Below are 18,857 nucleotides of genomic sequence, written 5' to 3' on the forward strand. Positions count from 1 at the left end.
GAATATTGTTCGCTCTCTTCCATTCTCGTGCATGGACAGCCACTTCAATAAAGCAACAAGGCTCACGATTACTCAAAAGCGACATGATTCATAAAGCAGGTATATTCATGAATATCATACGTCGTAAAGCATGTATACTCATCTTCACTGCTTCGTTCATCCAAACCCTGATATACATGATTTGGTTATTACCATGAAGACATCATTTGCTTCCGCAATTCTGAGATTTTTGTGTAGGGAAAATTCTAGACCTATTTGTATTATGTAATGGGGAAAAGAAACTTATATACTAACTTACTAACTAATACAGAGAGCGAATCGATTCAATTGAAGATTGCATCGATTTTTGTCGGAATTTGCTTATAATATTATGTGACATTACATCTAATGGTTCTATATTTGTGAGTCTGTGTAACTCATTTGTACTAAACCAGGGAGGACGCTTCAAAATCATTTTCAGAATTTTTGTGATTTGACGCCGTTAGACTATTATCTTTGGGGGGCTGTCAAAAATAAGTGTTATGTGTACAGGCCAGAGACAATTCAAGCCTTGAAGGACAACATTCGTGCAGCCATAGCTGAAATAATGCTGCATACAATCGAATGTACTAAAAAACTGGACCGACCGTATGGCGTACTGCAAGGCCAGTTGAGGCAGCCATTTGAATGAAATTATGTTCCACAATTAACAGGAAGGATTGTACTTTAATTTGAAAAAATAAATTTTGAAATCGGATGAACCGTTTGAGTTTTATTGCATGTTAAAAAAAGTTACATGGCGGACCATTTAATTCTTTAAATTCCTAAAATTTTCAGACGATAATGTATTATTTATTTAATTTTTTTCTTGAATATTTTTCAATACGGCATCGATGGTAACAATAAGTTGAATAGAAAATGGTTCACCCAACGTAATGACTTATATTATCTAAATAACAGGAAACAATAATATGTTAATACTTCGGAAAGAAATGCTCTACGTTTTTTTTTTAATGGTTGAAACTTCTAGTTGAATTAAACAATAAAACAGTATTCATCTTAGCGGGCCCGACTTTGTAATACGCACTGTAGGGATTATTTGGGTAAGCCCATGTGCTGGAGTGGCAAAAACAAGTTTTTTTTTAAAAAATAACAATTTATTGGAATATGAGTTAAAATTAAATGATTAAGATTTAAAATGGATGTTCAGCCACAAGTGGTGACTTTTCAGCCCTATTATATACTTCAGGGTTTGGAATATTCATTCACCGGTGAATGAATATATAGTTTCCATTGCATTGTGAACGAACAATTCCACCGGTCACAAAGAGGACGCCTTTCCAGCCAAAAAGAACCACACAAACAAAATGCTAGTGGAAGCAAATATATTCCACATATGCACAGATGATATAGCGTGCTGGTATTAGAGTCTTCATGAAGCACAGAAACCGTGCATATAGTGTACTCTCTCATGGTCCTGAACGTCGTTCTTCACGGGGCTAGTAAGTGATGAAGATTGTATATTCAGTTTTCGCTAACAGACTGATGACTGGCTCTCCAAAAACGAACGGCTGTTAATGATGACTTTATGAATATTTCGAAGATATGATCATAATATCAGGTCCAGAAATACGCCTGATCAAATGAGATATGGAGCATCAAGAACTACGAATGCAAATTTAGCCAAGCAAACATGTAAAATACAAAATTGGGATCGATACGGGGAGAATGAAAATGACGATAACCGTAAACCAATGAAGAGTGATGTGTACAAAAAACGTAAAGAAGGGATATGGGTCAAATTACATAAGACGAAAGACAACGAATTTATGATGCTGTTGAGATCGGCAAACGAACCAAATAACGAGATGGGGTTGCTGGTAGACACTGGAGCATCTGGCAACTTGATAAGTAGACGAAGTGCAGAGTACATGGGAGCATATACAATTAATGATAACGAAATCATAGAATATTCCGGGATAACAGGTACTGTTATGAAAACATTAGGTACCGTAGAACTAAACTTCATCATCGCAGGAAGAATTTTCCAAACGAAGTTCGACGTAGTGGAGAATTTGACTGCAGGGGGCATTTTGGGAATGACATTTATGAATAAGTATGTGACTAGCATACACAATGACCAAGGTTGGATATGCTTACGGAAAATACCTCTAACCTTTGAACCAAAAACAGATTCATATGAAGCTCATCAAAAACAGGAGAAGAGAGTCGCAAAATATGAGGCAGAGAACAATGTCAAAATACAGGAAAAATACCAAGCGTTTGATCAATCCAAGCTTAGTCCACAGGGTACGCAGTGTACAGAAACGACAAAAAAATATACGGGGCAATGGCAAGAAGGTATGCCGCCTCACGAAATGTTAAAAATAGATTGTGCTAAAAACAACCAGTTATTTGTAAAAGTTGCTGCTGCAAATAGACCTAACGAAAAAATTAAGTACTTGCTCGATACTGGAGCATTTTATAACGTAATGAGATGGGATACTGTCGCGAGAATAGGATCAGAGAAAATAAACTATAAAGATAATTTATACATTGCAGGCTTTGATGGAACTCAATCACAGACTATTGGGTCAGTAAAAGTCACGTTGGTGATTGGAAAAACTCATTACAGAGTTAGATTTTATATAGTAAAAGATTTGTGTGTTCCTGGAATCATTGGAGCAGAGTTTTTAAAGATATACACAATTTATGTCACTCAGAATTTCGAGTACATATGCCTAAGTGTACCAAACGAGCACAAGAATGTGGCAAATACACCAGTAACAGGCAAAGAAAAGGTACACGCAACTGAGCATTATGGGATGCGTGCTGCAGATCAGAATGAGTGCAACATTGAAATAGCCACCCGCATAAATAATGAGAGAAATAATGAAGTAAATGATAATAATGAGAAGCCAAAGATGTCTTCAAACAGTGCAACTGAAGCAAAGAATAATTTTGAAATAAAAAAATCTCCTAGTAGAAATAGGACAACCGAAAAACCAAGTCATCATTTTCAAACGAAAAAAGTATATGGATTTACAATTCAATTGTGGTTGATAACAAAATCTATTAAATTTCGTCGTTGAATGTTCATGTCCGTGCGGCAAGGACTATAGTAATAAAGGAATGCTCTTTGCATCTGCCCTTCTATAACAATAATCTAATGAAATAACATCTTCAAACATCATTTTATTTCCGAAATTTCCTTTCTGAATACAGATAAATACAGATTTTTTATACAAAACAATACAGGTTTTCTATGAAAAATATCTGGCATCTCTGCTCCCACGTTCACAGCTTCTTATGTCAAAATAATGCTTTTCCAGATCTCGGCTAAACTTCTCTAATCCCATTCCAATCCAGCGAGATCCCTGCTAAACTTTTTTACTCCCGGTAAAACTTGTTTGAGTTCAGACAAAGTTTAGAGTGATTTGCCCCTTGGGTTTAATCGTAGTAGTGCATGATAGCTAATCAACCAGTAGGATAAAAAATTAGTCTTTTAATCAGTATTCCGCATTGAACATTTTTTCGTTGAATTTTTATTGCTATGAGCTGTGAGAAACACATGTCCTCATTACAGCAAAACCTTTATTCTAATAAACGCTTTAGCGGTGGCAGTGCACACAAATTGAATTCTGTATAAACAAATGTGAATCGTGTTCGGACCTCGAAGAAACATGCGACAGTTAAGAGCCAGTCATCAGTCTGCCAGCGAAAACTTAATATTTAATCTTCATCACTATCCTACACCGTGAAGCTAATTTGCTTGCTGTGAATTTTGGGGCTAGAGCTTCTCTCTTACTGAGAGAAGGAGAAACAGTAGTAGGGGTGAATATTGTTCGCTCTCTTCCATTCTCGTGCATGGACAGCCACTTCAATAAAGCAACAAGGCTCACGATTACTCAAAAGCGACATGATTCATAAAGCAGGTATATTCATGAATATCATACGTCGAGAAGCATGTATACTCATCTTCACTGCTTCGTTCATCCAAACCCTGATATACATGATTTGGTTATTACCATGAAGACATCATTTGCTTCCGCAATTCTGAGATTTTTGTGTAGGGAAAATTCTAGACCTATTTGTATTATGTAATGGGGAAAAGGAACTTATATACTAACTTACTAACTAATACAGAGAGCGAATCAATTCAATTGAAGATTGCATCGATTTTTGTCGGAATTTGCTTATAATATTATGTGACATTACATCTAATGGTTCTATATTTGTGAGTCTGTGTAACTCATTTGTACTAAACCAGGGAGGACGCTTCAAACTCATTTTCAGAATTTTATTCTGAATCCTTTGAAGCGTTTTCTTCCTAGTGGAACAACAACTACCAAATTGGTACTGCATAAAGCATGGCTGGTCTGGAAATTTGTTTATAAATTAACATTTTGGTTTTTAGACAGAGCTTAGAAATTCTGTTTATAAGAGGATATAAACATTTAATATGTTTATTACACTTTGCCTGGAATCCTTAAATGTGATCCTTGAAAGTGAATTTTTTGTCATACGTTAAACCTAAGTATTTTGCTTGATCTGACCATGTCAATTTCAAGCATTCAATTTGAGAATGTGATTATTGTTTGGTTTAAGAAAAGAAGCTCTTGGCTTATGAGGAAAGATAATTAATTGCGTTTGTGCTGCATTTGGTTTAATTTTCCATTTTGACAGATAATCACTGAAAATATTTAAGCTTCTTTGTAGGCGACTGCAGATCACTCTTAGATTTCTACCTGTGGCTAACAGACTTGTGTCGTCCCAGAATAGCGATTTCTGACAACCAACGGGTAGACTTGGAAGATCAGAAGTGAAAATATTATACAAGATTGGAGCTACGCTCGAGCCCTGCGGAACATCTGCTCGTACGGGTAGCAATTCAGATTTACAATTCTGATAGCTAACCTGAAGAGTACGATCAGTTAAATAATTTTGAAACATTTTGATCATACAAATAGGAAACTGGAATTCAGACATTTTTGCTATTAAACCTTTTTGCCAAACACTGTCGAATGCTTTTTCTATGTCTAGAAGAGCAACTCCAGCGGATGTTCGTCTCTCTGACAAGTTGATGAGTAGTTGAATGTTCATGACGAAATCCAAACTGCTCTGGTAAAAAAAATTGAATTCTCATTTATATGAGACATCATTCTCGATAACTTGATGTTTCTGCTGGGTTTTTATCAGGTTTGAGGATAGGAATTACTTTAGCGTTTTTCCATCTTTTTGGGAAGTAAGCTAAAGAAAAACACTTGTTGAAAATTTTAACCAAGAGTCTCAAGGCAACATCGGGAAGATTTTTAATAAGAATATTAAAGATTGCATCATTACCAGGAGCCTTCATGTTCTTAAGTTTCCTAATAATTAACTTAATTTCATCAAAATTCGTCTCAATAATGTCACTTTGTAATAACACTTGTGTTGAAATATGATCATATTTCACTGCTCATACTTGCATATCCGTCCTATATGGAAAATCGGCATGCCGAGAAAAAGACGATTGAAATATTATTTCCGATTTTTTTGATTTATTGTACAACCTAATGCTGAATCAAGGTATTATTACATGAAACATCGGTAATACACCTTTGCTATTCCAATATTGCAACTAATGAAATTATTGAAACTTGCACTGAATGGGACTGATATGCGGCTACTCTGCATATGGGACAGACATGAGTTGATATTTTCTCACATTTTACTAAACAAACCCTCCACTTTTATTGCATTTTCTGAGAGTATATTGAGAATAGATTGCATTCCTCAAACTAACTCAATATTGGCGAAAATCGATATGGGACCGATATTCGAGTATGGGCAGTTCAGTGAGACTTCATTTTCAATAGGACTCACAACGTTCAAATTAAAATTGTGGACACTCTCGAACTGCTGAGCAAGTTTTTGAGCTTTTTCGCCATTTGTAAGAAGTATTTGATTTCCTTCCTTGATGCAGGAATTGGTTTCTGAGGTTTCTTAATAACCTTAGAAAGTATCCAGAAAGGTTTAAAATATTGGTAGGTAGATTTTTACCTGTTACATTAGTGTAACTGCCATTAGACGAAGATGGTTTGGCCGATATACCTATTAATAAATTGTGTTCGTTAGAAGATGAACTGGAAGGCGTTCCCGTGTTTTGATTATGTACATTAGAAGAATTAAGAGGTATTTGTCTACCTGTTACCAAAGCGTAACTGTCATTAGAAGAAGATGATGACGAGGTCGATCTACTTGTCAATAAATTGTTTTCGTTAGCAGACCAATTTTAAGGCGTACCTGTTTTTTGTTTTAAATTCGAAGAAATAAGTGCTTTAGAAGAAGGGTGTACGTTATTTGGCCGAATTTTGTTTGGCATAACTTTGTTTGGCATAACTTTTGTTTGGCATATATCTATTTGGCATAACGTCGTTTGGCGTAATGGTTATTTGGCATAATGGTTATTTGGCATAATGGTCATTTGGCATAATGGTCATTTGGCATAACAGTCATTTGGCATAACAGATGCTGCTTAATAGAAATTGTTATAATTTACTGCATTTTTGAAGGTCTAATGCGGCTACGCCTCATCGTTTTTAATGACCTGGTGTCCGACCTCGCTGCCGCTCGTTCGGACTTAACTGAGGGATAGCTCCTAGCTTTGGGTAATCCGGGCAAACGCCCGCAACTAGACAGAGGTGATTTCTGCGGGGGCGCTGCCCCCCGCAGTGGCCGGCGCTTCCGACGGCGGGTCGCCGGCGCACTCGCGGCCTTCGGCCGTCTCGACCTGAATCATCTATGACGAACAGAATATTGTGCTGGCACTAAGTGAGTTGCTTATATAAAAAGGTTTCACATATTTCGTTCGAGTTTTCCTTGCACAACATCAATCGATCGAAACACATACGAAAATTTTCATTAGATTAAAATATTGCAAATCCCATTATTATTATGCCAAATGGCATTATGCCAAATGAACATTATGCCAAAAGACCATTATGCCAAATAACTGTTATGCCAAATAACCATTATGCCAAACAGCGTTATGCCAAACGGTATTATGTTAAATGACCTTATGCCAAACGGGCCGCCCCCGGTTTTTTGAATTTCAGGTATGTTCTGTAAATTTAAGGTCGTTGATTTGACTTGTTGTCTAAGCGAACGAGCGCTTAAAATTTTTTCTCTGACAGGACATTTCAAATAATTGGATTTAAGATTTCCATCGCAATTTGAACATGAAAATTTATTAGTGGTTTTATTCATTGGACAAACGTCTTTCGAATGCGATTTACCACAATTCAAACACCGTATATCCATATGACAATTTTTACTTCCATGGCAGAAGCCTTGGCAACAACGACATTGCGTTATGCTGTTTATAATGTTCCCAATGAATTTTAATGTGGGAAATGAAACGTACTTTTTCTAAAGTTTACAAATTGTTTACATCACTTCGATTGAAGTGTATTAAGTAAAGTTCATGGGAAATTCCAGAGCGTGGTTTAGAAGTACCGTTCGCTCCTTTTTCATAAGTATTACTTGGAAAGGGGCAAAACCAAGCAATTCTTTTAGTTAATTTTTAATTTCATCGGTACTTTGATCATTTGATAAGCCTTTCAAGACAACCTTGAAGGGTCTGTCTGATTTTATATCATATGATTAAAATTTATGAAGTTTCTCGGACAAATATCGGATAAGACGTTCATAATCTTCCAATCCATCAACCAAGACTCGACATTCTCCTCTTCGTCCGATTTGAAATGAGACTTTCACTTCCGGGAGAAAAGTAGAAAGCTCAGTACGGAATGCTTTGAAGTCGGAAATCATCACCGTCTTTGGTGGCATAGATTGATGTTTCTTCCCAGAACGACAAGCGTCCATTTTGGGAATTTTTGAAGAATTTTCTTCTATGTCGCTACAATCGGATTCAGGAAGAATCTCGTAAATATTGTTAGACGGCATAGAATCAACGGAAGGGAAATCCGTCCGTCTTTTATTTTTACATTCAGATTCTATAAGATCGTGAATGTTATTAGAAAAATATTGAATAACGGATTGTGATTTATTCCGTATTGAATTATTTTTAGCTTTAGGCTTAGGCCTTTCCGGTTGGACGCAGGCATTTTTGAAATGAATGAAATTTGAGATTAAATTAACTAGGCTAAATTAGTCTTCAATTAGACTCCTAGTTTGGAAAAATCTTGATAAAGACTGATTTTGTGGTAAGACTACCAGACTGATTAGTTCGAAGAATAGTTGTTTGAATAGCTAGCCCTAAAAAGGGCTGAATAATTTCTTAGTCTTAGTCAGATTAGAATATCACTCTTTAAATAGCCTTGAGAAAGGCCGACTAACTGTTAGTCTTTAAAAAGACTGTTAGTGATCCAGGTAGCCTTGAAAAAGACTGAAGCCTTGAATCAATGAAACTCTAGGTGACCAGAAAAAATTGCCAGGAGCCGTGCGGTGCGAACGACTATTCAACACCGACTGAGGGCAAAAACAAGTTACTCAAGCGGAGATATATAACTATGAGAGTAACTATAATGAACATAACTTTTCGTTTAATATCTTTAAAAAGTGATGTCAGGTCTGCTTATTTTATTTCTGTGGGATGAAAACCGAATACATACTTTTATGATGATATTCTCATGTCTGCAAAGGATTGCGTTCATTTCAAACAGATAAATCTTGCACAACTTTCTGCAAGTTTTGGATTTTATATCATTGTTATTTTTCTAAAACTTGAGAAAACTGCACACACTGATCTAAAAATTCATGATACAGCAAAACCTATGTTGACTTAGCAGAAAAATATTTTTTACAGCAAGGTTCTCAATTCGGCTTATCATGTTTTTGCCTTGCGGAGAGCATCATTTCGCTAATTTTTCTTCCACAAGAGATTTATGGCAATTTCGACGTATATTCTGTCCGATATAATTATGACAGTCTTTTGGAAAATTTTTGATAAGTTGCATTTTTGCAGAACTTCTATTACTGCTAGTAAAACATGAACAAGTTTAGGTGATTTTATGTTTAGATTGTTTTAGATTTACTTAAAGTTGAAATAAAACATGAAATTTTCGAAATCGAAAAAAAAATTTTGATGCCAAAAGTCTTAGAATTGCATGAAACGTCGAGATTTAGTGTCATCTCAAATTTTTTTTTTGAAAAAATCGATTTTTTAGGACTTAGAAAAAATATCAAAATTCCCAGGGAATTCAAGTCCCAAAAAGTTGTTTATTTTTTTTTGAGATAACACTAAATCCCGACGTTTCATGCAATTTTAAGATTTTTGGCATAACAAATATGTTCGATTTTGAAAAATTTCATGTACTCCCACCTATGGTGCTTTTTCAAGATTGAAAATTTTCAAACCTTAAGCACCTCTTACGCATGTCCGATTTAGCTCAAATTTTGCATGAGGACATTTTTCGATGTGCTTAAACTTTTGAGCACTAGCGCTTTACGAAATTAGAGGTGATCCCAAAATATTGGCACCCTTATATGTATAAGAGCGGTAAAAATAAACGTGTTTTGTCGGTTACGTTATACCATCATATCTCTGGAACCAAAAGTCACAGCCATTTGATCTTTGAACTTGATCAATGGCCCGACAGTAGCTTTCAAACGAGCCCAAGTTTGGTAAAATCGGTTCAACCGTCTCTAAGAAAACTGAGCGCGTTCAAATATCTTCGAAAAGTGCACACACATACACACACACTTACATACACACACAAAACTTTTCCGATCTCGTTGAACTGAGTCGAATATTACACTATGGGTCTCCAAGGCTCCGTTCGAAAGTCGGTTTTTCCAGCAATTCTAATACCTTTCTATAGAGAAAGGCAAAACCTCAAATTTATCCGTAGAAAAATACAAACCGTTGTCAAAAAAATCCAATGGGGGAACTCTGCTGTATTCTCCATTGTACCCCAAAAATGTGCCATCGCGCACTGTCGCAACTCCCACCATATCGCTGCAGGAAACTCAGTTCAACTAGACAGCATCAATATACCTTTCAAACGCTTTTCCAAAGTAACCTATATGTAAAACGGTTGGGTAATCAATTCGATGGCATGAGATAATATCCGATGTCATCGATAGATTGCTGAAAAATGTTATGGAAAATAAAAAGTAGAAGTAGAAGTAGAGTAGAAAGTAACTTGTACATTTCGCATGTTACAGCGCGAGTAAATTGTAAGAACTGTATCTCCAAAGGTATTCAAAGCTCAAGTTTGAAAATTTGTAATTATGTTCTCTGGTAATATATTTATAGATTGGAGCAAAACAAATCGATTTTTCTATTTGATCGATGATTATTTGTATTTCATTTGGTACTCACTATCATTTCTTTGTTTTACTAAAATATCCTAAACTAAAGAATTATTCAGAACAATTACAGTTACAAAAACAATATTATTATTTTCAGGTTAATGGATCAAGAATAAAAGGGTGGTGGAGGCTACACCATTTCATCTCAACAGCAAGTGCTGGAGTTTTGTTAGTGTGGCCGCAAGGCGAACCATGGCAGCTTTTCAGAACGCAATTTATGCTATTTAATGTATATATAAGTTTGGTGCAGTATATGCAGTTCGGATACCAAAAAGGAGTTCTATATAGATTGAAAGCACTTGGAGAGCGCCATGACATGGATATTACAATTGAAGGTTTCCATTCGTGGATGTGGCGTGGACTAAGTTTTTTGATTCCATTCTTATTTATTGGTTACCTCTTTCAAGCGTACAACGCATGGACGTTGTACAAACTTTCACACCACACTGATGCAACATGGCAGGTGATTTAACTCGAAATCAATATTTGTTTATTGTAACTAACAATCAAATTCTACTTTTAAAGATTCCAGTACTCAGTATATTGTTTCTTGTATTATTCATCGGTAATACGACAACCACAATGTTGGTGATTCCGCAAAAACTACGTGGACGCATAAAGGAACGATATCGATTGAAGAGTTTATCATGGGCTATGAAAGCACGTCGTCAAAATAAGACTCGGGTAACAACTTGTGCATAATATCGTTTTTTATAATTACTTTTTTAGTATATTATTATGTAATGACAGTGTTGGGGACAATATAGTTGATCCCTAGAGAACAGTGATCCCAAAAAAGCTTTGGTCGAACGCACTTTTTTACCTTTTTCATAAAGAAAGGCTACGCAATCACTGTGAAAACCGACTTTTCAACCATATCATATTATTTAATTCAGCTCGACGAACTGAGCAAATGTCTGCATGTGCGTTTTTGTTTTAAATATTTTATATTCATATTTTTGTAATTTATATTTATATTTTATATATATATATATATATATATATATATATATATATATATATATATATATATATATATATATATATATATATATATATATATATATATATATATATATTTCTTTTTTTTAATAGATAGCTATACTAAATATGACAAAAACGAAAAATGTGCTTCTAGTGGATTATTTGTCCTTTTAAAGAAGCACATATATTAACATATATTCGTGATTAACTTGCCTTGTGTTGTGAATTCGAGGTGTTGTATTTATTGTTATACCTTATGATAAAAGAAGAACTCGGTAAACTCTTATTCTCTCAACGTTGGCAACACTTTTATACACATTCTGTCAAATTTTGACGCATATCGTACGATTAGTTTTTGTTTGGCGTCTATACAAAGAAGTTGAAAAATTTTCGTATGGCGATTTTTATAATGGATGAAAATTTAGAACAACGGCTCGCCTTCGAAGCACCATTCGGTCGATTGTTGTGCGGTTTCGACGTCATATTCATAGATCCACACCTCATCACCAGTTATGATGCATTCGATGAATGTGGGGTCACTATCTGCGTTGGAAATCATCTCTATGGCCACATCAACACGACGCTGTTTTTGAATGAAATTCAGCTTTTTTGGCTCCAGCCGAGAACCGACGCGTTTCAAACCCAAAACATCAGTTAAAATGTGTTCGGCTGATCCATAAGAGATGCCTAACAACACAGCAATCTCGGTACAGAACGATTTTGCAACACGATTCAATGTTTTCTTAAATAACAGATGTTGTTGGGCGGCCAGGGATCTCATCATGATCCAAGCTTGTACGACCACCTTTGAAGCGTTTATACCACTCGTATGCCTGTGTTTTTCCTAGACACGATTCACCAAAGGCCTTTTCTAACATTTTCAACGTTTCGGAACACTTAAATCCATTTGCAACACAAAATTTGATGCACATCGCGTTGCATGGATGTTGCAATAACGTTGAGTCATCTTGAAGGGTAGATTTCCTGTGACATATGGTTGAAATATACTTTTTTTTCTTCATAAATACGTCTATTTTATAGGCAATATACCTAATACATTTCGAATATCATATTAGTATGTTGGTACTCATTAGTTAATCTAAACACTGTTTTTATCAAGCGAGTTGCTATTTTAAATTACATTAAATAAAATACATTTATTTTGTACATGATCTTATAACTATTTCAGGTTTGTTTGTATCAGTTCACCACTTATATTCAATATCCTATAGTTGGCTATTGGTTGAACTCATGGAAGAGAAAACAGTCTAACATAAAATAAAATTTAAATTGGAACTCCAATGGATTTAATGAAATGATAAAGAAGTTTCATGTATGGAAGGTCACGACAAGCAAGAATGTCGCGAACTGGGACATTGGATAGTCTACCTTGGGTACGCAAGGAATTTATTAGTTGAGATCTGACATCACGAAACTCCACGCATGTTCAAACAACATGGTCAATATCGCGGTAACCTTCGCCGCAAGCACAATGATTAGGAATAATTGAGTGCATCCACCGACCCAAATCATCTTTATCCCAAGAAGTTTGCCAGCTGGCAAGTGTTCTTTGGCGAGACGCGCTATAGAATTCGTTGAAAGCAATCGGTCTCTCATAAATCTCACCCTCAATAGCATGACGTTCAGGCACTGTTTTATTTTGCCCAAGAAAAAAGGTTCATTTTGGCAAGCAGCGTTTGAGCGAATAGCTTCGATTTAGAGATGGTCGGGTATAGAAATTCTTATACCCGAACCCGACCCGTACCCGAGTGATCAGCAAAAAAAATTACCCGTACCCGACCCGTACCCGATTAAAAATTTAAAAAATTACCCGTACCCGACCCGTACCCGATCAATAATAAAAAAAAATTACCCGTACCCGACCCGTACCCGACCCGTACCCGATAAAAAATAAAAAAAATTACCCGTACCCGACCCGTACCCGATTAAAAATTACCTGTACCCGTACCCGACCCGAATGAGTAGTAAAAAGTTTACCAAAATTCAGGATGGAAAAAATAGTGTTTTAGATAGCGAGCTAGATAGAGCGTATCAGGCTCTAGTTTGTCAGTAAAATACATTAAAATGCTTGTTTTTATTTAAACATATAAATACACTGTGAAGCATGAATAGATTTCCAATGTCTTTGGTACTTTATACTCATTTACAAATGTCAACAAATAGGAGTAATATCTACTCAAATTTTTCGAGAAGCACATTTATCCAAAATGTCGTAATACCAATTTCAATTTTGGGTAGGTATGGTTTTTACGAAACAGTGCGACTTTTGATCCAATTCTTTAGAACCACAAGTAAGCGTGCTTATTATCTTGACACACAAATAAAAATTCACATTAGAATCACTTGAAAAATCACGAACATCCCCTAAAATTAATAGAGTATCATCGGTTCGTTTACGTGAATTGACCAAACATCAAATAATTCACGTGTATTCCCAGTGTGAAAAATTCAATTTTGAAAATAGAGAACTGTGAGTCCTTCAAGTGTAAGTAGTTTGAACATTTGTGAGAAATTTTTTTTGGTTACATTTTTTTTACTACAATGCAAAATGAATTATGATTTTGATTTAAATTAATCTGTCAAAAAAAAGATTTTCACCCGTACTTTTGCGACTGTCACGCATCGAGATTTTCAGTGAAAAGAAACGTAAATTAACTCGACGTCAACATTTCAAAAGGGCCTAAAAACAATTGACAGATTTTCTTTGTTTACTTTCTCTTTCGACTATATCTGCGTTATTATACAAAAGTTCGTTACATATTTGGTAATGTTGGAAACATGGAGATATTATCTTTCATTCTACACGAACACTTTGTAGGTACACGTGAAAATTAAGGAGATATTCACAAAAGAGAAAGTAAACAAAGAGAAACTCTCATTGGTTTATGTGCCCTTATGAAATGTTGACATCGAACTGGCAATATAGCTCAACTTGCTGTGCCATCAGTCGGTGTCATTTCAAGTGAGGTGACACCATCCAGAAGTGAAGAATAAGAAGAACTTCTATGCAGATTTTCTGAAATAAATGTTCATGTTTTTATGGTTAGAATCCTAATGATTTATATGTAAATTTTGAAAATCTGCAACCAATATTTAAAATAACAATTTTCTGGCATCTGAATGTGATATGAGTACTACACTACATTTTATATATTAATCAAATAATTTTTACTGGATTGTGCATTAAACAAATTTAAAATGGCAGTCCATTAAAACCTACGTGGAAAGTAGGGTCTGACCGCAACATCTTAGAGCTAAGGCAGTGTATCTTATTAAATATGTTATAAAAAAGTAGGGTGGAAAATATTCACATAACGTTTCACGTAACTATGATTGATCGTTTTTTTTTAATGAAGAAAAGAAATGTTTTTTTCTGGAAAAAGATGCCAGTTTTCAGGTCTGGTTCTAGGCGCGAATGTCAAAACCCCTTGAATCAAATTGTTTATTTTTGGGAACAACTGTTTTGCAATAAAAAATTCTCGTCAACGTGTAAACATATTTATGTGAAGTACAAATGGTCGGGTAATCGATCAGAAAAAAAAATTTACCCGTACCCGACCCGTACCCGAGTGAGTAGTAAATTTTTTTACCCGACCCGACCCGTACCCGAGTAAGCAGTAAATTTTTTTTACCCGTACCCGACCCGTACCCGATTGAAAATAAAAATTTTTACCCGTACCCGACCAAAAACCCGTCGGGTACGGGTACGGGTCGGGTTTCGGGTAAAATACCCGATACCCGACCATCTCTACTTCGATTGCACTCAGACTATCTGTGAAAAGAAAATAATGGTTTGGAGATAATGTGACGATTACACTCAAACTATAATGAACTGCTGCTAACTCTGCAATATAAACAGATGCAGGTTCTTGAAGCCTTAATGAGACCGAAACATTATTGTTGAATATACCAAACCCAGTAGCCTCTTCAATTCGTGATCCGTCCGTGTAAAATATTTTCTCAGAGTCAATATGCCTGAACTTACTTGTAAATATTTTTGGGATTTCCATCGAGCGTAGGTGTTCCGGGATTCCACGCACTTCGCGCTGCATGGATGTGTCGAAAAATAATGTTGAGTCAGGGACATTTAGGAGGCTGACACGGATAGGAATATATCTTGAAGGGTTGATTTCCTGTGACATATGGTTAAAATATACTGTCATGAATCTTGTTTGAGATTGAAGCTCAACTAGCCTTTCGAAGTTATTAATAACCAGGGGATTCAGTACCTCACATCTTATTAGCAGTCGCGATGAAAGCTCCCAAAAACGATCTTTCAATGGAAGAACTCCCGCCAGAACTTCAAGACTCATTGTATGTGTCGAATGCATGCACCCTAAAGCAATTCGCAAACAACGATATTGAATTCGCTCTAATTTGATAATATGAGAGTTTGCAGCGGAACGAAAGCAAACGCATCCATATTCCATCACTGAAAGTATCGTTGTCTGATACAATTTTATTAGATCTTCCGGATGAGCACCCCACCAAGATCCTGTTATTGTTCGAAGAAAATTTACTCTTTGTTGGCATTTTGTTATCAGAAATCTAATGTGTCCTCCCCACGTGCATTTGGAATCAAACCACACCCCAAGGTATTTGAAAGTCAAAACCTGTTGGATCATTCTTCCCATCATATAAAGCTGAAGCTGCGCGGGATCATGCTTTCGTGAAAAGACGACCAGCTCTGTTTTCTCCGCAGAGAATTCGATACCCAGATGAACAGCCCAAACGGACAAGTTATCTAAGGTATCTTGCAATGGTTTTTGCAGATCAATAGCTTTGGGTCCAGTAACTGAAACCACGCCATCATCTGCCAATTGTCTTAGTGTACATGGGGTTACTAGACAGCTGTCAATGTCATTCACGTAAAAATTATAAAGGAGCGGACTGAGGCATGATCCTTGCGGTAGACCCATGTAGCTAATTCTGAATGTTGCCAAATCGCCATGTGAAAAATGCATGCGTTTCTCTGACAAAAGGTTGTGCAAATAATTGTTTATAACCGGTGGAAGTCCATGTTGGTGGAGCTTGTCTGAAAGAACATCAATGGAAACTGAATCAAATGCTCCTTTAATGTCTAAAAATACAGATGCCATTTGTTGCTTTTGAGCGAGGGCAATTTGGATGTCAGACGAAAGTAATGCAAGGCAGTCATTCGTCCCTTTATTTCTACGGAAGCCGAACTGAGTATCAGACAACAACCCGTTCGTCTCGACCCAAGTGTCGAGACGTCGTAGAATAATTTTTTCGAACAATTTTCTGATGCAGGACAACATCGCAATGGGTCTATATGAGTTGTGATTGGAAGCTGGTTTCCCCGGCTTTTGAATTTGCTCAAGAAACTTGTTAAACAATTCCAACAAACGTCTTTTTGCGAGGTCGGGCAGATTCTTCACCAAGTTGAATTTAATTCTGTCCAACCCAGGAGCGTTATTGTTACAAGACATGAGTGCTATGGAAAAATCCATCATTGAGAAGGGGCTATCAATGGACCCATTATTTGGAAAAGATTCTCTAATAATGCTATGCGTAGGAACAGAATCTGGACAAACTTTCCTCGCAAAATCAAATATCCATCGGTTCGAGTATTCCTCACAATTTAAAATATACTGTCATGAATCTTGTTTGAGATTGAAGTTCGACTAGTCTTTCGAAGTTATTAATAACCAGGGGATTCAGTACCACACATCTTATTCGCAGTCGTGATAAGGGCTCCCAAAAACGATCTTTCAATGGAAGATTTCCCGACAGAACTTCAAGACTCATTGTATGTGTCTAATGCATGCAACCTAAGGCAATTCGCAAACAACGATACTGAATTCGCTCAAGTTTGATAATATGAAAGTTTGCAGCGAAACGAAAGCAAACGCATCCATATTCCATCACTAAAAGTATCGTTGTCTGAAACAATTTTATTAGAGCTTCCGGATGAGCATCCCACCAAGATCCTGTTATTGTTCGAAGAAAATTTACTCTTTGTTGGCATTTCGTTATCACATAATGTGTCCTCCACCAGAGATGGCATTTCACCAGAGAGATACACGCTAGAGTCAGATTTTTGCCACATCGAGGATGCAAAAAACGAAGCACCGCACAAAGAGGAAAGCGCACTTCTTCTCAGTTTCGAATAGACAGCATTTGAGTGTGTGCTTGTGGTTAAAGCAGCTGGTGCGAGTGAAACACATTCTCTTCGCATAAATCGCTCACACGCGCTCTCGTCTAAATACACCCAAGTGACCACTGGCGCGTGATGGTGAGCGAACACTTCTGTGAACTTCAATTAATAGAGAGTAGATCTGGCCTTGCTACGCAAACCATACAGCAGAGTGCTCACCGGCGTGTACACCTCTGTGAAAGTATCTGCATCCACCTCAGAGAATTTATTAGCTAATGCTCTAGCACTTTAGTGCGATTCAGTGGAAGAGGTAAAAGGAAATAAACAAACGCACTCATGATGCGTGCACACTTTACACAACAGTGGTGTATAAATGTGAAAGAGAAGAGCTCTCGTTGAAGTTGTCAGTGCGAGGGGAGAAATTTTGCTTGCTCTTCGTCACACAGAGGAGATAGACATCTCTGTCCTCCACACGTGCTTTTGAAATCAAATCACACCCCGAGATATTTAAAAGTCAAAACCTGCGCGATCATTGTGATGTGGAACACATCTTCATTTTCTATATAGGGGTTCAAATTAGAAACTCAAGGAAAAATACATGTAGAAATGTGATCAGGTTTTAAACACTTACAGTATATTTTGTATCAATTATAAATATTATTTCATTATTTGATTGAAAATACTTCTAAGATTCGATTTGAATGTATCAAGCCACGTATTTTCAATTATAAATGATTGAAATTTTAGTAGCGAGCTGTGTCCTATTTTGTCTGCTAAAAATCTCCGGCATATCGGATTTCCCTGCCATAGACGACGGTTTTGAAGGAGTAAGCGATATAACAAAGAGAAAGCATCGCTCTGATTGGTCAATCGATGCAAAAGCGAAGCTGTTGGAAGCACGCGAATCTATAAATAGAAGCAAAATTATAGGTAACGTTTCAGTCCTACGCGTAGCTTGCTAGAGGTAGGTTGTTGCTAGACAGCAAGACAAAAAGTGCCATAAAATGATTTGAAGCTTTAATTGGTATGCCCTCTCTTGTGTCATGCAAGCTCGGATGAAATTCCATGTTATGTCGTTTCGCCTGAGAAATTTACAACTACCCCAGGGTAAATGTTGAGTGCGTAAGATTAACCGAAATCGCAGAATGGTAGAGATACTTAACGCTATAAAAATCACTGCTTGCATACAAAGCTGTAATATCAAAATCCGTATCGCAAGTATGTACAAAGATATAATTGCATACATTTGGGATATTGGTGTAATTTCGTCGGCTATAAAACAAACAATGTTCGGTGTCCTTGATTTATCTTGATAAATCTAGGCCGACTCTCGTGCAATATCGGATTCAAAAGTGTGACGATTGATTGAACTGTTTGATTGTAGATCATTAGAAATTTTGGTTATCTTGTTCCACATCAATGGCTCGAGCAACCACAT

General features: G+C 36.4%; 1 protein-coding gene across 1 annotated transcript in view; it reads left to right on the forward strand.

Annotated features, from left to right (window-relative positions):
- Positions 1-18,857, forward strand: part of LOC131440690 (transmembrane protein 120 homolog) — a 55,215-nt gene that overhangs the window by 29,504 nt on the left and 6,854 nt on the right. Inside the window, exons 5-6 of the mRNA XM_058612194.1 lie at positions 10,394-10,759; positions 10,822-10,980. Of these exons, the coding sequence (XP_058468177.1) occupies positions 10,394-10,759; positions 10,822-10,980 (525 nt within the window). The remainder of the gene's footprint in view (positions 1-10,393; positions 10,760-10,821; positions 10,981-18,857) is intronic.

The sequence above is a fragment of the Malaya genurostris genome, chromosome 1 (genome assembly GCF_030247185.1).
Source record: "Malaya genurostris strain Urasoe2022 chromosome 1, Malgen_1.1, whole genome shotgun sequence".
NCBI classification, from domain to species: domain Eukaryota; kingdom Metazoa; phylum Arthropoda; class Insecta; order Diptera; family Culicidae; genus Malaya; species Malaya genurostris.